Genomic DNA, 19398 nt, shown 5'->3' on the forward strand with positions numbered 1-19398 from the left:
CAGTTGCTCAAGGGTGAGGGGTGCAGGGGACTATGCCGTTGGGAGAAGCTGAGATGGGGTGCTGTTGCTCGGGGAGGGGAGCAGGGGGCGAGGTGGTGTGTGGGATAAGGGGAAATGGGGTGCGAAGGGCTGGTGGGGGGAGGGTGCAGGGGTAGAGGCGGTGTTGTGGAGAGCGGGAGTGGTGTTCAGAAGCTGTGGGGAGGGTCAGGGTAGAGGCGACGTTGTGGGGAGAAGCGGGAGATGGGGTGCAGGTGGCTCGGGAGGGGGCAGGGGAGCTGACGGGTGTGGAGAAAGGGGAGATGGGTGCAGGTGCTCAGGGTAGTGGGGCAGGGGAGAGGGTGTGTGGGAGAAGAGGGGATGGGTGCAGTTCTCGAGGGGAGCAGGTAGAGTGGTGTGTGGGAGAAGGGGAAATGGGTTGCAGGTTTCTCAATGGGAGGGGTTGCCGATGGGAGAGGACGTGTGTGGGGGAGAAGCGGAGATGGGGTGCAGGTTCTCGGGGGTAGGGAGCAGGGGAGAGTGTTGGGGAGAAGAGGAGATGGGGTGCAGAAGGCTGTGGGGGAGGTGCAGGGGGAAGGCGGTGGGGGGAGAAGAGAGCGGTTCTCGGGTGGAGGGGCAGGTAGAGGCGTGTGTGGGGAGAAGGGGTGCAGAAAGCTGTGGGGGAGGGTGCAGGGGGAAGGCGACGTGTGGGGAGAAGCGGGAGATGGGGTGCAGGTTGCTCGGGGGAGGGCAGGGGAAGGTGTGGTGGGAGAAGGGGTAATGGGGTGCAGAAGGCTGTGGGGGGGGTGCAGGGGGAGAGGCGACGTTGTGGGGAGAAGCGGGAGATGGGGTGCAAAGCTGTGGGGGAGGGTGCAGGGGAGAGTCGACTGTGGGGAGAAGCGGAGATGGGTTCAGGTTGCTCGGGGAGGGGAGCAGGGAAGGCGGTGTTGGGAGAGAAGAGATGGGGTGCATGTCTCTGGAGGGGGCAGTGAGAGGCGTGTGTGTTTAGAATAGGGGGGGGGGGAGAAGGGTCAGTTGCTCGGGGAGGAGCAGGGCAGAGTGTGTGTGGGGAGAAGGGGAAATGGGTTGCAGGTTGCTCAGGGAGGGGCAGGGGAGAGACTGTGTGGGAGAAGCGGGGATGGGTGCAGGTTGCTCGGGGGAGGGATCAGGGGAGAGGTGGTGTGTGGGGAGAAGAGGGAGTGGGGTGCAGAAGGCTGTGGGGGGGGGGTGCAGGGGGGAGAGGCGGTGTGTGGGGAGAAGAGGAGCAGGTTGCTCGGGGGAGGGGAGCAGGGGGAGAGGCGATGTGTGGGGAGAAGGGGTGCAGAAGGCTGTGGGGGAGGGTGCAGGGGGAGAGGCGACGTGTGGGGAGACGCGGGAGATGGGGTGCAGGTTGCTCGGGGGAGGGGAGCAGGGGGAGAGGTGGTGTGTGGGGAGAAGGGGGAAATGGGGTGCAGGTTGCTCGGGGGAGGGGTGCAGGGGGAGAGACGGTGTGTGGGGAGAAGCGGGAGATGGGTGGCAGGTTGCTCGGGGAGGGGAGCAGGGGAGAGGTGGTGTGTGGGGAGAAGGGGTGACAAGAACGCTGTGGGGGAGGGTTGCAGGGGGAGAGGCGACGTGTGGGGAGAAGCGGGAGATGGGGTGCAGGTTGCTAGGGGGAGGGGTGGAGCGCTGGGGGACCAGGCGGGCCGGGGTGGGGGTCACAGGTCGGGAGACCGCAGCGCGAGCTAGTGCCCCACTGTTCATCCCGGGAATTACCCTGCGCCGCCCGCGGAGTTACCTGCTGCTCGGCCGTTGCGCGCGGCGACGTCACGATGGCACCTGGGGGCGGGGCGGCGGGCGCCGCGGCTGCAGCTGCAGGGAGCGGCGGCGGGAGCTGGAGCTGGTTGCAGCCGCCAGCGGAAGCGAGCGGGACCCGAGCGGCGGAGAATGGGGCCGGGGCTGTGGTTCCTGCTGCTGGTGCCCGCGGGGCTGGGGGCTGCCGCGCGCTCCGCCGTGCCCCGGACTGAGAGACTCTTCCCGGGTAAGGCGGGCGGGCTGCCGGCTGGGACATTTCCCTCTCCCGGGCCCCGGCTGGCGGGGGGTTCCGGTCTCACCAGGCGGGGCGGGGGCTTTATCGCCCTGCGCGCCGGGTGCCCGACCCCTAGCCACTTGCGCGCCCGGGCGTGGCTGCCTCCTGCGGGGGCTGAGCCGGGCTCAGGGGCGCACCTGGCGGGCAGCCTCGGGACCGGCGGGCGCGGACCGAGCAGCGGCCGCTGCGCACCGGAGCCGGGCGGTCGGGGAGCGGGAAACCGGCCCCGCCCGCAGACCTCGCCGGCCGTCCCGTCCCCCCTCGTCCATCAGCCCTGGGCACTCGCTGGATGATGTCACCCGCCGTGATCACAGCCGCCGCTCAGCAATGCAGACCCCCAGCCTGCGAGTTTGCTCCTGAACGTGCTGGTGGCTCGGGCAGGCTGCGGGCATTCGCCGGGGCTGGGGTATGGCTCTGTCCCGGGGGCGGGCTGCTCGGAGCTGGGTCTCCCTGGCTCCGGCCGGGCACGCTCTGTGGTGTGCCTCGAGCTATGGGGCTGTCTAGGGTCCTGCCTCCCCTTCCATTGCTGATCAGATTGTAACGCGGTGAGCTGCGCTGGATTACGGCATTTTTAATCTTTTCCTTTTGAAAAAGGACATTATGTTTTAGATTGTATTAAAAGAACATGATTTAGGTTAAAAATGAAGCACTCAAAAGTAAAAGCCCTAATTTGGCCCCTGTGTGCCCATGCATTTTGATAGTCTTTAATGCTCACACATTATATTCACAGGACCTCTGACACATTCAGTGAGGGAGCATAAGGAGCAAATTTAAGGTTGGCAGGTAAACATCTGTATTTCTAACTTTTGAATGCCTCACTTGCAACTTTAATATTCTTTTAATGTAGCTTTTTAAAACAAACTTCCTAGCCTTTTTAAGGAACTCAAAAATTAAACCCTAATTCAGTCATCTGGTTAATCAGCAATGTTAGAACCATTGGATCCACAGCATCTTTCTGCAGTAACTGAAACCAGTAGCAGGTTGTCATCCTCTATGTGGGCCAGCCAGTAGAGGGAGATGGGGTATAGATTCTTGGCAGTGGGTTTCACACTATATGACAACAGCAGAAGAACCTTGAGATTCAGTTCAGGCTTCTGTTCCTGGCTCTGAGGGAGTGTGCTATAGTGGTACCAACCTACCCTGCTTCCAGCCTGTCCTTGTCTATTGAATTTATTCAATTCAAGTCTTGTTACAATGGTAGCCACAGTTATACTGTGTATAATACTCCTGGTTGTTTTTCTTGCTCCCCTTCTGTTTAGCGGTGATTTTTTTTTCTTGGTTTGGGCGGATAACTGGGAAAATGATCTGTAGCCTTGTATCATCTATCGTAGAGAATTGGATTTGTCTGCATATCCCCAAGTTTCACCTCACTTAAAACTATTTTACAAAATCAGGTATAAAATACAAAAGTGTCACAGCCCACTATTACTGAAAACTTGCCGACTTTCTCATTTTTACCATTTAATTATAAAATAAAGCAATTGGAATATAAATATTGTACCTACATTTCAGTGTATAGTATATAGAGCAGTATAAAAATTCATTGAATGAAATTTTAGTTTGTACGGACTTCACTAGTGCTTTTTATGGAACCTGTTGTAAAACTAGACAAATATCTAGATGAGTTGATGTACCCCCTGGAAGACGGTGTACCACCAGGGGTACATGTACCCAAGGTTGAGACTTCTAACCTATGGGTTCCTTGGAGGCTGAAATAAATGCACATCCCTTGCTGCTGGTCTCTTAGCCCTTGTCTTCACTATGAAAAAGTGTGTTCTTACTTTTAACTAATGTGGTAACTAAAAGGGACAAAATGCTAATAGAGACAAGGCGGTTGTAGCTTTAACATGAGTTATTAGCAAATCAAGTTTCAGAGTAGCAAATCAAGGTAAGTCATAGGCTCTCCCCAGTGTCTTTTCTTAACCTTCTAATGCATGTGAAAGGTACAATATGCCTTGGTTTCCCTAGGAAGTTACCATGTATTAAGTAACACGGACAGAAACACACTTTTTCCTAGTGAAGCGGTATTCCTATGATTGGGATAGAATTATTTGGAGACTTTGTTTGTCAATATAAATGCATTGCATTAATGGAAGTAAATAAGCTATGCCTATTGGCTTATTATCGCCGCCATTTCCTGTAGTGTTCATTATGTCGTCTTAACTCTCTCTCTCCCATCAGTGTGATCTACATTAACTCTACAATCTAAGTAGTACACCCTTCAGAAGAGTGATCTTGTCAGGACCTGTTATGTTTGCATAGGGCTGGGGCTCTGCATGCTCCCAGCTATATATTTTACTACTAATGTGTGGAAATGATTTCTGAGCTAAACAGTAGTAGTGATGGGATTGCTGCCCTTTTATAGCAGTCCTTGTCCATGGCTTAAATTGATTAATATTGCATGTTTAGTATCGGGTTATATAATTTATGTAGAAATACCAGCCCTGCAGTAAGACTCAGGGACCAGGATCCTACTTAAGCTGCTGCCTCACTTGCCTGATGCTGGTTTTAGAACATTGATTTTTTTTTTTTTTTTGCGCAAAGCCCATTGTTTGCTTGGCCCCATTCTTTCTGATGAATATCTGTGCAGAGTGATTTATACTTCTAGAGGGAGAATTGTAAATGCATTAGCTAGCTGAAGGAGAAAGCGTATAGCTGTATCAGACCCTGTGAAATGGAAAAGGTGGTAGAGGTAATGGCTTTTATTGGGCGTACACAGGAGTTCAGATATAAAAGTAGGGGAACTCCAGGCCATGGCGCAAATCCAGTTATGTCAAATGTTTCCTGATTGTGACTGATTAGATTGAGTGGAGAATAAAGTGTCCTACATTGCTTCATTGTAGCTCTAGCTAATTTTGTAAATATTTGAAATGAGAAAATATGGATACCTGGGAAGGTTTACTTATAGTTGTTTAGGTTTACTGTAAGTTGTTTCATGTTCTGTGTGTGTGTGTGTGTGTGGTGTGTGTGTATAAATCTCCCCACTGTATTTTCCACTGAATGCATCCAATGAAGTGAGCTGTAGCTCACGAAAGCTTACGCTCAAATAAATTTGTTAGTCTCTAAGGTGCCACAAGTACTCCTTTTCTTTTGTGAATACAGACTAACACGGCTGCTACTCAGGAACGTCTGTGTGCCTAAAGAAAAGGAGTACTTGTGGCACGTTAGACACTAACAAATTTATTTGAGCATAAGCTTTCGTGAGCTACAGCTTACTTCACTGGATGCATTCAGTGGAAAATACAGTGAGGAGATTTATATACACACACAGAGAACATGAAACAATGGGTTTTATCATACACACTGTAAGGAGAGTGATCACTTAAGATGAGCTATTACCAGCAGGATGGAGGGGGAGGAAGAAAACTTTTTTTGGTTAGTATGTTGTTCAGAGGTGTACTGGAAATATTCCTTGAGTCGGAGGCGTCGAAAATAGGATTCTAGGTCACCACAGAACTGTATCATGTTCGTGGGGGTGGAGGGGCAAAAGGAGAGGCACCGAGATAGGACAGATTCTTCTGCTGGGCTAAGAGTATAGTTGGACAGATTAACAATATTGCTGGGTGGGTTAAGGGAACCTCTCTTGTGGCCCCTTGTGGCATGTAGTAGTTTGGATAGTTTAGCATCCTTTTTCTTTTGTAGAGAAGCAAAGTGTGTGTTGTAAATGGCTTGTCTAGTTTTTGTAAAGTCCAGCCACAAGGAAGTTTGTGTAGAAGGTTGGTTTTTTTTATGAAAGTATCCTATTTTGAGAGCTCATTCTTAATCTTTCCCCGATTTGCTGTAGAGGATGTTGATCAGGTGGTTCCGCAGTTTCTTTGAGAGTCTGTGGCACAAGCTGTCAGCATAGCATAGACAGGCCAGTCCTTGCTTACAGACAGCCCTCCAACCTGAAGCAAATACTTACCAGCAACCCACACACCACACAACAGAACCACTAACCCAGGAACCTATCCTTGCAACAAAGCCCGTTGCCAACTCTGTCCACATATCTATTCAGGGAACACCATCGTAGGGCCTAATCACATCAGCCACACTATCAGAGGCTCGTTCACCTGCGCATCTACCAATGTGATATATGCCATCATGTGCCAGCAATGCCCCTCTGCCATGTACATTAGTCAAACTGGACAGTTTCTACGTAAAAGAGTAAATGGACACAAATTGGACGTCAAGAATTATAACATTCAAAAACCAGTCGGAGAACACTTCAATCTCTCTGGTCACTCGATTACAGACCTAAGAGTGGCTATTCTTCAACAAAAAATCTTCAAAAACAGACTCCAACAAGAAACTGCTGAACTAGAATTAATTTGCAAACTGGATACAATTAACTTAGGCTTGAATAGAGACTGGGAGTGGATGGGTCATTACACAAAGTAAAACTATTTCCCCATGTTTTCCCCCCACCCCCACCCACCACTGTTCCTCAGACGTTCTTGTCAACTGCTGGAAACCGCCCATCTTGATCATCACCACAAAAGGTTTTCTTCCTCCCTCTCCTTCCTGCTGGTAATAGCTCATCTTAAGTGATCAGTCTCCTTACAGTGTGTATGATAAAACCCATTGTTTCATGTTCTCTGTGTGTGTATATAAATCTCCTCACTGTATTTTCCACTGAATGCATCCAGTGAAGTGAGCTGTAGCTCATGAAATCTTATGCTCAAATAAATTTGTTAGTCTCTAAGGTGCCACAAGTACTCCTTTTCCTTTTGCGAATACAGACTAACACTGCTGCTACTCTGAAACCTATGTGTCTAAAGGCACTGAGTCAGGAAAGCTGGAATCCCACCTTTTAAAACCCCCTTTTAAATGCTGCTTCTGCATGGGGGCGAGCAAGAATAAATGCACATAAAATGGCATTTTTGTCTTCTATGGGGAGGAGCTGATGTGGGTGCGCTGGCTAAAAGTATTGCCTCTGTCTCCAGCAGGACTAAAAGTTCGGGACAATGTGCTGTAGGCAGTGAGGCAATGGCATAGGCATCAGCTTTCTAATTTCCCCAGGGTGCTCGACCCTCTGCCTCAGACCCCACCCCACTTCACCCCTTTCCTCAAGGTCTGACTCCTGCTGCTCTCATCAGGCCTCAAGCCAGCACTGCCTGGACTTGTCAGCATGCTTTCCCCAAGACTAGCCATAAGGTGTTGAGCTGGAAATCTCTCCATGAGATCTGAGACAAGTAACCTAAGAACGTAGATCTGGCAAGGACCTCCTGGGTCATTGAGTCCAGTCCCCTGTTGTCACAGGCAACCCCGTCAGATAGCGCTGTTCATAAATTTATCAAGCTCCATCTTAAAAGGAGTTGGGTGGTTTGCCCCGTCCCCTCCTATTGGGAAGCTGTTCCAGAACCTCCCATCTCTGATGGTAAGAAGCCATCTCCAAATTTTCATCCTAAATTTACGCTTGCACCAACACTATCCTTCATCTTCAATAGCTCTTCTCCCTCCCTTGTGTTTACCCCTTGATGTATTTATAGAGAGCAATCAGATCCCTCACGGCCTTCATTTTGCTTGGCTAAACAAGTCAATGTTTTTAGTCTCTCCTTGTAAGATAGGTGGTTCTTTACTCTTGTCACTGGAGAGCAAAACAGCATCAGAATGGGGTTCTGTGCACTAGGCGGAGTGTGGGACCCCCCTCTGAGTCTGGTACTAACTGCCAGCCCCAGAGGGTTGGGAGGGAGCAGGACTGACATCTCAGGTATTTTCCACTCTCAGCTTTAGTTTTAAAAAGAAGTCTTCAGCTGTTATGAAAGAAACCTTCAAAACATGAATCAAATGAAACTGATGTAGTGACGTCTTCCTGAGTCTGCAGAGAGCCCGAAACAGTAGTTTATAAGTATAAGCTGCCACATTGCTGCCCCAAACTGGCCTTTTCCTTCTTTCAGGTTTGCATTGGGCTGGTCTCTGCTGAACTTTAATCTTTAACACTGCTGGGGTGGATCTTTACTAGGGAAATGTTGTATTCTTACTTTGTCAGTGAACATAAAAATGGCCATACTGGCTCAGAGTAAAGGTCCATCCAGCCCAGCATCCTGTCCATCAACGGTGGCCAATGCCAGGTGCCCCAGAGGGAGTGAACCTAACAGGTAATGATCTAGCGATCTCTCTCCTGCCATCCATCTCCACCCTCTGACAAACAGAGGCTAGGGACACCATTCCTTACCCATCCTGGCTAATAGCCATTAAGTGAACACATGGTAACTAGCAAGGTGTACAATTCTAGTGACGACAAGGCCATTTGTAGTTTTACATTTTTATCAGGTTGAGGTTACAGCTATGGGAGTGCCTAGGGTTTACCATGGCCACCTTACATGTTAAAACTCCAGCTGTCTTGTCTTCACTGGAACTTTGCCATGTGTTGGCTAATGCAAGGTAAGAATGCACCTTCTCGTCTAGTGAAGGCAAGACTGTAACATGTCAGCAGAACGCTGTACAAACTCTTCATGTTGCTGTAGTTCTTGTGCTGTCCCTGCTTACCTGGCCTCTGGCCCAGATCTAACTATTCTAAAACTCTGTCCTGAACTAGCTCTCAGGATCTCACTTTCCTGACCACCTTCCCTCTCCCTGTCTTCCCCTTAATTTCTTCTCATGGGACTTGACTTCCTTAGGGCCTGCTCCCGCTCCCATTGAAGTAAGTAGGAACTTTCTTAGATATTTAACACAGCACTTCTGTTTCCATTTCTCTTATAACTCGGCTCTGCCATTCCTGGAGGCTGCAGGTCATACTTAGTCTTTTGTGTGCTGCCATCTTTGTCCTGGGTTGGTTTGGGAGGGGAGGCTTTCGGAGAAGGCAAAGTTCACACTGGGACTCCAAAACATGGCTTTGGCACCTTCTACTTTCTTGGGGAAACAAGTTCCCTTGCAAGAATGCTCTAAATTACTCACGCTGGTTCTGTCAGTAGCTGCGCTCGCTGGTAACATTGCCATCTCGGACAGGCCCTGTATGCCCTGGCTGTGCCAGCCTCTGCAGTGTGCTCCCTGCCCTCCCACTACCTCCTTTCTTAATCACTGTGGAAACACACCCATCCTGCCTGTTGCTCGGGCTCGTAGCCTGGGTATCATCTTTGACCTGGGCCCCTCTCTAGGTCCTCAGACCCACGCTAGGTCTACATCTTGCAAGTTCTTTCGCATAATGTTTCTAAGATATGGCCTTTCCAATCCTTCATGGCTAAAGCTCTCATCAGGCTCCTGCTGTTCTCTGTGCTGCTCCTCCTCAGTATCCATCTGTCGACTCTGGCCTGAAATTTTAAAACTCTTTGGGGCAGGGACCGTTTCTCTTCTGCATTTGTACAGTGCCTAGTACAGTGGGGCTTGGCCCAGAACTAGAGCCTCTAGGTGCTGTGATAATGCAAATAACCTATCTCCACTGGAAGCAAGTCATATGGTTTCCTGGGGCTGAATTGATAATGAATAACTTGATTGGGCCCAGCCCTTGTCTCTCTTTCTTTTGGTCAATACAAGAAATGACCATTCTGACAAAGATTTTGAAGCATCTGAGGTGTTGCAGGGACTGAGCTGTATAGTGGCAGGGAGAGGTATGGGCTCAAGACTGAGGGGAGTGGCTGGGAGGTATGGGGAAGGGAAAGAGTAGACACTTCCCACTCTGGGGTAGCAAGTGTGAAAAATTAAGGTGGGTGGGGTAATAGGGTCCTATATAAGACAAAGCCCCTAATATTTGGGCATCTGGTCACCCTCCTCCAGGGTAAGGGAAGTCCTGCTGTGAGCAGCTGGCTGGGGCTGCATATCTGTCTACATTCCAGGCTAAACTTTCAAATGGAATCAACCTATCCCTGTTTTGAGGCAGCTTCCCCTCCAAGTTTGTTGGACGCTGCATTAAAGCCAGCATGACTTACTGCATTAAGCAGTCTCCTGGGGATGCTTGGCTGTGTCTCCTGGGGCTGGCAGCCCTGCTTTGAAGAATCTAGGGTGCTTGGCAGAGCCCAGGTATCAGGTTTCACCCACCCATCTCCTGCACCAGAACACAGTGGAGAGTCTATGGTTGGTTTGAGAACCTGGCCTCTGGTGTAGTGTGTGTGCACGTCTTGCTTCCTAGAATCCTGTTCTCAAATCTGTACAGATCGTAGCAAAGGAAAGTCCTTGCCCTGCAAAGTCAACCTGAAGTGAGCAGACCCTATTGGCTGGTGGAGGTGGTGACTGTTACCTGGCTGAGTCTAGCTTAACCCCTCCTTACCTGCAGCATGAAAGGGAGGGCGTGGGTGGCACTTCACTGTGTTCCCTCTCCTCTGATCTCCTGCTGTCTGACTTGCCCAGCAATACACCTGCTGAGGAGAGAATTACAGTACGTGACGTGTCCTGGCATGCAAGCAGACTCTTTCCAGCAGCGCATGTGCTTTGCTTGGCTAATCAAAACTTCATTTGGCATCAGTGGAGGGTGCTGGTGCTCAGGTGGGGCTCTACGCAACCCCATCCTCTGCTCTCCCCATGCTAGGTTCATAGCTTTCAAGGCCAGAGGGGGGCCGTTACAATAATTTAGTCTGAGCTGTATAACACAGGCCAGAGAAACTCACCTGCAGTTCTTGCGTCCAGCTCATGACTTCTGGTTGAGCTAAAGTTTCCTTTTAGAAAGGGACCTCTGAGCTTGATTTTAAAGACCTTATGGGACAGAGAATCCACCACAACCCGCAGTAACTTGTTCCAATGGTAATTACCCTCACTGCTGAAAAGGTGTATTTCTAGTCTAAAGCTGTCCAGCTTCCAGTCGTTGGATTTTATTTCTGCCTTTATGTTAGATTAAAGAGTGGTCTGTTATGGGAGAAGGGGCTCTTGCTGTGAGCAGAGCCTGGCATGCTCTGCAGGAAGGCTGATGGTGGTAATGGCTCAGTGGAAGCTGGGCGTATGGGAGGCCTTTTGGTTGGGCCTGTAGAAGGGAGAGGGCATATCTCTTTCATTGCCTTTCGTGTGTGTGTGTGTGTGTGGCGGGGGGTGGTGGTGGCGATTGCTGACCGGAGCTGCCAGGGTCCCTTTTCAACTGGGCATTCCAGTTGAAAACTGAACACCTGGCAACTCTAGCATAGATACAATGTCTGTTTCAGAGTTAATTTGTGCCTGGGGCAGCCCATTCCTCTAAGCTATTATCCCACATTGGCTCCACGCTTGGATGGGTGTGGCTGCATTGGTCACACTTGGGATTTATTTTCTGTCTTCACAACCCAATACCAAGTGAGCTGTAGCTCACGAAAGCTCATGCTCAAATAAATTTGTTAGTCTCTAAGGTGCCACAGTACTCCTTTCTTTTTGTGAATACAGACTAACACGGCTGCTACTCTGAAATGTCTCCTGAAAATAACCCTTCCTGGTTGACCTCCGCTCTGAGTGGCAACAGCTCTCTGGGGAGCCCCATCTAGGCACAGGAGCACCTCTGTTAAATGAAAAGTGGAGCAATGGAAGTGGTCTCCTGTTGTGACCTGCCAAACTATAGCAAAAACAATGAGGAATCCAGTGCCACCTTAAAGATCTGGAGAGTAGGTCTGCTGATGGAGGTCTCTAGGAGGAAGTGGGAACGAGAGGAGGTTTAGAGCTGATTCTGTCCCCAGAAAGAGACATTCAGAGGGAAGTAAAACACATGTTGCCTCTAACCTGCTGGGGGCAGGTCTTGGACTGGGCTGGTGCATGGTGCACTGGCACAGCTCAGACTGTTTGCTTGTTCTATAGAACCTCAGCTTTCATGTTTTTAAAAGAGGAAGTGTTGGTCTGTCAGTACTGCTTTCGCTATTGCTAAGGCTACGATTTACTCACGGGTGGTGTTAGTAAAAGTCACGGTCAATAAATAAAAAGTCACTAAATCTTAGTTGCTGGGGGAGAGGGTGCTCCAGCAGTCGCTACTGCTCTGGAGGCTCTAACTGTTCACATTTGAGGCTTTATTGCAGTGTTAAGGGAGTATCACCAACACAGAGGTGAGTCTGCCAGGAGCTGTGATGTGCTGACTCTGGGAACTGTAATGCAGATGCCCAGAGAGGATGACTGTAAACCTTGGCACTAACTATTTCATCCCTCATATGGGGGGGTCACAGATCTGCCCAGCCCACTGAGCTGGTGTCTTATTAGGTGGTATTAGTTGGTGGCGCTGGGTAGCTACCATCGCTGAGGGGGAGTTGGGCCTGGCAGAGTGGCACTGTCCTGTTTTGAACAACTGTGTGATCTAGTGTGAACGATGTCTCGTTCTGATCACTTGCAGGGGTGCCACCTCTACTCCCATTTGGACCCCTGCCTTATAGGAGGCAGCCACCCTTTGCCCTGCAAGACGATAACCTCTGAGTTACTGACACATCTGGAACTTCAGGGCATCATGCAATCAAAACCAGTAGCTGTGCTGTTGCAGCTTGGCTCAGATACTGCAGGGATCAATGTGCCAATAGAACAAATCCACTGGAGTACCATGCTGCATGGCCTGGCCTGGGGGCTTTGCTGTGGGCCTGGCCCTGTGGGAGATGGGATAATGGCAGCTTTACTGGAGCTCTTAGGGCTGGCTGGTAAACCTGCTGAGGAAGGAAGCCTCTCTGTCCTGTGCAATCTCCTGTCCCTTCTCCCTTTGGCACTCCAAGAGCCATTAACTCCGAGACAAGGTGGGGCTGAGGGGAGGTAATATCTTTTACTGGACTGACCTCTGCTGGTGAGAGAGACAAGCTTTTGAGCCGCAGAGCTCTTCCTCATTTCTGGGAATCCCGTAGTCAGAGTGCAACAGCTAAATACAAGGTGGAGCAGATCATTTAGCATAAGTAGTTAGCGCATTTCAAGGGACCATTTACATGCAGTGGCCTGTTCACACCCCTCCAGTCATGGGGAGGAAGGCAGCTGGGGGAGGTTGTTGCAATAAGCCAGAAATCACTTTCAGAGTAGCAGCCCTGTTAGTCTGTATCCGCAGAAAGAAAAGGAGTACTTGTGGCACCTTAGAGACTAACAAATTTATTTGAGCATAAGCTTTCGTGAGCTACAGCTCACTTCATGCATTGTTAACCCTAACCCTAAGCTGCCCTGCTGTGGCTGGAAGAGCACTTTCCCTTGTCTGCACAGAGAGCTGAAGTCTCTTCTCTAAAATCCATTTAGAAGCTGAAGCTGGTGACCTGCATGCTGAGCAATGCTGCGTGTGCAAACACCTTGCACCCATGCACTGGCAGCTGCCCTGGTGGCATGTGCGAACCTACTTCTCCTGCATGATGCTGCTGCTCTTGTGGTTAGTGGGCAGATGCTGGGGCTGGAATGGGAGAAAGGGGGTGCTGACAAGTTGTTCTCTGTGGGATCCCTTGGCTTTGGAGTTAGATTCCAACTCCTCCACTGCTCCCAGTCTGCAATAGCCTGGACTGACTTGACCTTAGGGTGTGCTGTCCTGTTCGGGGTGGGGGCAGGGGCGGGGAAGTGGCTGTGGTTTGCACGGGGCAGTGTCTGGAATAGCTGTAGTTACATGGGGGAGGGAAGGTTGCTGGCTGGCTTGTTTAAACCTTCAGTCAAAGCCTCGGCCTGAGGGAGAGGCTTTGTATTTGCATGTAAGCTAACATGAACAGCTGGGAGTCACAAACACTGCCCCATGGTGGGAAGGGGAAGATCAGAAGATCCAGCAAAGGGAAAGTGAAGCTGAACAACTTTCTAGTTGGCAAGATCTACACAGGAGAAGTCAGCTGACAAGATTTACCCAGGGGAAGCGGAGGCATTCTGCAGCGTTGGGAGCTGTCAGGTGCACACAGGACACATGCTGAGAAAACTGTCTCCTTTCGGTTTTCATAGTTGCAGGTGTGGCACAGCACAGAAGGGAAATGGCGCTCTGCCTGAAATCCCAAGCTCGTGGTGCTGCTGAGGAAGAGAAGCTGGTCTCTTGGTTTCAGTGGAATAGTCAGAGGGCAGCTTATTTTCCCCTTTCCCCCAGTACATGGCATCTGCTCCAGTGGAAATCCTGCACCAGGGAGGAGAGTCGGAGGGTTTTTTCAAGTTACAGTAGCTCTTGTGTCTGCAGTGGGCGGTGACTCTGTCCTGGGGTGCTGAAGCCCAGAGTGGAGTGAGAAGAGTGTGCTTTACCTCCCCCTCTCCCTCAGGGCGACTTCTTTCAGTCAGACACAGAGTGCAAAGTAACTGTGTGGGCTCCAGCCCGGGTCCTGCCACTGGCCAGCATTCCTGGAGACTGGGTCACAGCAGGAGCATACAGCAAGGACGGGGGAGTGTGGGAGAAAAGTCCCCCTCGTACCTGGCCAGCCTCAGGAAGGTATGGGGGACTTGCTCTGAAAAGGAGTGCTGTCCCATTTGCACAAAGGAATTGACTTGTTGCTGCTTGCAGGTCCTGGCCTGGCATAGCCTTGGTTTGACTGCTAGTGTGGAAGGAGCAGAAGTACTTCGCCATGACCCAGGAAGGACGCTTCGCCTCTCAGTTCTGCCAGTCACGGGTACTCAGCTTACCGTGACATTTTGGCTCTTCGCGGTGCTGGTGCCACACATTCCCTGGGTCTGAGCCATTCTGGCACTTTCTGCTCATGCCCTGTCCTGCTGGCTGCAGTGGCCCAAGAGCATCAGTACCAGTCTCAGGGTGCAGAGTCCACAGTGGCTGAGAGTTCTACACTTAGATTTTACCAACCAGTGTAAACTCCCCAGATACTTAACAGCCTGTCCACAGAGTCACAGATGGTCCCCTTGGGTGCTCCAGCCTGTCTTTCCACCAAAGTGAGTGTGTGTGATCTATTGTTCCACTCCAAAGACAACACTTGTAGTTTATGACAGGATTGTCTACATGAAGATTTATTAAAAAGGAAATGAGTTATTTACAATGTTAAAGCAGGTGAGCACGCACGCACAAATGAGTTACAATCTTACGTTTCAAAAGGTAATATAGGCTTCTATAATAAGCAAGATCTGTGTGTCCTTTAGGGCTAACCCAGGCTTATGTCTAGAAAACCTGGCCCCTTAGAGTCCAAGCAGTACAGAGATATAGTTCCTTCTTGTCAGGGGTTTTTATCCCCCTCCTTCCTTCTATTCTGAGCTGCAAACTCGGTTGAGGGGAGGAATCTGCTTGAATGACTCATCTTCGAGGGGGAACAAAACAACAAATGTCTTTTGTCCTCTTTGGCATCCCACAATAGTCTGTCTGGTCAATGGACCTTCCCTGTTGGGCAGGATGTTACATCTTCAGCTGGAGATGAGCCCTTCACAACAGTTAATGTGTCTGGTAAGTTACACAGTCTGAGGCTCACAGTACAGCTGCTCAGCTATTACCGTACAGCATGGGATACAGATACTGAGAGTGAGGCCTGGTCTACACTGGGGTGGGGGGGTGGGATTGATCTAAGATATGCAACTTCAATTACGAGAATAGCGTAGCTGAAGTCGACGCATCTTAGATCGATTTAGAATCACTTCATGTCCTCGCGGCGCAGGATCAACGGCCACCGCTCCACCATCGACTCCGCTTCTGTCTCTCGCCCTGGTGGAGTTCCAGAGTCGACGGCAGAGCAATCGGGGATAGATTTATCAAGTCTACACTAGACTAGATAGATCGATCACTACCCGCCGATCTGGCGGGTAGTGTAGTCGTGGCCTAAGTTTAATGCCGGCAGCAGCTCACCAGCATCCCATAAAATCTAAATATGTTCTTAGAACCCGAACACCTATTTTAACAATACACAGGGGAGCCAGGCTGATTCCAGCCATATATCTGTCCGTGCCCTAGGGAGACAGAGGGATTTTGGCACGAGCTGGCACCTGGGTTGCCAGCATCATATGTACCATTCCTGGTAACCTTAGCCCAGCTAAGGTGGGTTGTGAATACCGACGTGGGTTTACACCCACAGTACATCCCAGCTGTGTTGGTGTTTCTGGAGCTTCTCTCCACTTCTTCTCCCTTCCCAGATACAGACTAGCATGACCGAACTCCGAGATCCCAGGGCATCAGTCAGGAGAACATCTCGCCATCTGAGCTCATGGGTGGGGTTCTGACCAGTGAGCGTGGAGCTGGCAGTGCTGCTCCAGAGCAGAATAAAATGGGAAGAGAAAGAGGCAGATCTGACTTTTCTGAGCACCAGCTTTGCTGTCTGCACATAACTGTCTTTCCCTGTTGGATGCTGGCAGGACCGTTGCCAGCGGTGCCCCAATTGAGTGAGAATTATGTGCTAACCCTGCTGGAGGCATGTGAGGTGAGGGCCCAAGAGAAGAGGGACCGTTGTGAACGGGGCAAGGCCTATTAGCAGTGTGAGGGGGCTTGTTCTGAGGCAGTCTGTTCTGTGCGCACTGAGGTGGGCTGAAGCCTTGGCAGGGTCAGGCTGTTCCCCGCCCTCTGACTGCCCTGACCCCTATCCACACCTCTGCCCCCTGGCCACCTCCCTGAACTCCCCTGCCGTCTATCCAACCGCCCTGCTCCCTGACCCCTTACCGTGCTGCCTGGAGCGCTGGTGGCGCTACAGCCGCGCCTCCCAGAGCACTAGGACAGGCAGCCGCGCCGCCCAGCTGGAGCCAGCCATGCCACTGCACAGCACAGAGCACCAGGTCAGGCCGCGGCTCTACAGCTGCACTGCCCGGAAAGAGCTCGCAATGTCACTGCCCAGGTGCAGTGAGCTGAGGCTGTGGGGGAGGGGGAACGGCAGGGGAGGGGCTGGGAGCTAACCTCCCAGCCCTGGAGCTCAGGGGCTACGCAGGAGGGCCCTGCGGGCTGTGTTTACCCACCTCTGCTCTATAGCAAAGCCAAACCGAAGTTTGTTTCACAGACCCTGAGATCACAATTCAGATAAAAGCAAGTCTAATGTTTTGGAAACATAAGGTGACAAAAAGAAAACATAAAACACAATCAGCATTTCTCAAATGTGGCCACCAGTGGATTTTTTTTGTGGCTGCAACAGTGTCAAATCATGGGCGGAGATTGTGGGGCCAAAGCAGTGGCCCCTCCCTACACCACCCAGCTGTTACTCCTGATGTGCTATTTCCAAGGAAAGCGAGATATATGGCCTTGGTGTTTGCACTGGTGCCACCAGCTGGGATATGTGCTCTGCACTGCGCAGACTCCTGGGGGCTCTGGGCAGTGCCTCTGGAGAGACATGTGGCTGGTGTGTGCGGTGTCAGAGGTGGCTCTTGTTGGTGGAGGCAGCTGCAGTGCTCAGTCACTGGGGCACCTCCTTGGGCATCTCCCCACTCCTGCCTGGCCAGGGCACGGGGAGCCTGGGACTCCCCCGGCAGCCAGTAAGTTCCTGACCCATCTTTCTCAGGGTGGGCTCTCACTGAAGGGCTGCGGGAGGCAGGGACAGAGAGACAGGTTTGTCAGAGAGGCCACCAGCAAGAGTTGCTGGCTGCACTCTGAGACCCCTTGCTCTAGCCTAGATTTATTAACAAGTTACTCTAGTAAGATATTGCTCGCCCTGATTCTCACTGCTGTGTGTGGCTGACAGTGGCTGCAAAAACGAGTCCGTCCTGGAGAGCCTTCCCTTTGCGTGTGAGCCGGTGGCTGTACTTGAATTTCTTCCCTGCGGTGGCAAGTTATAGTGTCAGTAGCAACTCGCTGAAGGCTCTGTGAAGAGATGAGATGGTACAGGCCAGACTGTGAGCCCAGCCCTGCATTTGTGGTGGTTGTGAGGCTCCTCTTCCTGACCCTCCTCCTGCCTCTCTGGGAGCTTTCTGCTTTGCAGTGTCTGAACTTGTCAGCACAAATGTGCTGGGCTGGGGCCAGCACTCCCTCGCAGCAGCCCAGAGAGGATGGCAGGTTCGTTCTGATGGGGAGGCGTTATTTTTCATTTGTGTGACCTCAGCACATTGGAGCCCTGCTCATAGACAAAGATTCCAATACTCTAGGGCTGTACAAACACATAAGAACAGCCATACTGGGTCCATCTAGCCCAGTATCCTGTCTTCTGACAGGCCAATGCCAGGTGCCCCAGAGGGAGTGAACAGAGCAGGTAATCATCAAGTGATCCATCCCATCGCCCATTCCCAGCTTCTGGCAAACAGAGGTTAGGGACACCATCTCTGCCTATCCTGGCTAATAGCTATTGATGGACCTATCCTCCATGAATTTATCTAGTTCTTTTTTGAACCCTATTATAGTCTTGGCCTTCACAACATCCTCTGGCAAGGAGTTCCACAGGTTGACTGTGTTGTGTGAAAAAATACTTCCTTTTTGTTTGTTTTAAACCTGCTGCCTATTAATTTCATTTGGTGACCCGTAGTTCTTGTTTTATGAGAAGTAGTAAATAACACTTCCTTATTTACTTTCTCCACACCAGTCATGATTTTATAGACCTCTAATCATATCCCCCCCCCAGTCGTCTATTTTCCAAGCTGAAAAGTCCATGTCTTATTAATCTCTCCTCATATGGCAGCCATTCTATACCCCTAATCATTTTTGTTTCCCATTTTCTGAACCTTTTCCAATTCCAATATATCTTTTTTTTTTTTTTTTTTTTTTTTGAGATGGCGTGACCACAACTGCACTCAGTATTCAAGATGTGGGCGTACCATGGATTTATATAGCGGCAATATTATATTTTCTGTCTTATTATCTATTCCTTTCTTAATTATTCCCAGCATTCTGTTTGCTTTTTGAACTGCTGCTGTACATTGAGTGGATGTTTACAGAGAACTATCCACAATGGCTCCATGATCATCTTTCAACAAAAAGATGGTCCTTTCTTTGTCAGTGTAATACCTTGTGGGCCCCTTGACTGGCTGCAAGGGACAGGGGAGGGGCTGGCAGCAGTTCACCAAGAGAAGACTGTTACGCTTGCTCTTCTTCCCTGGAGACAAGATGGCTGTGAAATGGGGAACTAGGGCCTCGCCATATTTCCCTTCTTTATAAAACCTGCCCTTCTTGCATGGTACCTACATGTAATGCCCAGGAATGAACTCATCAGCTCTTGGACAGCTGCGGAGTGATCTGGAAGGCAGGGCACTTGGCCAGCTGATTGATTGAACCCTGATGATGCCATGAGTGTCTTGTTTATTGGCTGAGCATCTAGTTACTCAGCATCCTGTTCAGGGAGCTCTGTGGAAGCTTATCTGAGCAGGCTTCCCCCTATTGCTGCTCCTGCAGTTAAATGTCATTCTTAAACTTTCCCCAGGCTCCAGTACACTGTCCCCAGCCAGGCAGAAAGCCTACCTTTCCTTCCCAGCTATCCATCCCCCGTACCTTGACTGTCTGTCTGAAATGGCTCTATTCTGCCATGCTGTGCCCTGGGGCTTGTACTGTGACGTTGCACTCCATATGCTTTATGGAAATGTGCTTATGAATATGACGTAACTGGAATATGCTTTATGTTAAATACACCTTGTATGGTGTCATTAGAAAGCTTATCTATTGAGTGTGTGCATCCTATTTGTATGCATATATCATTCTTGTATTTGAAGCTAGAAATAGGAAGTATAACTCTGAGGTCCTATTGCAATTA

At 50.4% G+C, this 19398-nt stretch overlaps 1 protein-coding gene across 1 annotated transcript in view; it reads left to right on the plus strand.

Moving 5' to 3' along the window:
• Nucleotides 1-1808: 1808 nt before the first annotated feature.
• The window catches only part of SEMA4F (ssemaphorin 4F), a 112222-nt gene continuing 94632 nt past the window's right edge, over nt 1809-19398 (plus strand). The window contains exon 1 of the mRNA XM_038400561.2: nt 1809-1993. Coding sequence (XP_038256489.2) covers nt 1900-1993 — 94 coding nt within the window. The 5' untranslated portion in view covers nt 1809-1899. The remainder of the gene's footprint in view (nt 1994-19398) is intronic.

The sequence above is a fragment of the Dermochelys coriacea genome, chromosome 4, assembly GCF_009764565.3.
Source record: "Dermochelys coriacea isolate rDerCor1 chromosome 4, rDerCor1.pri.v4, whole genome shotgun sequence".
NCBI lineage: Eukaryota > Metazoa > Chordata > Testudines > Dermochelyidae > Dermochelys > Dermochelys coriacea.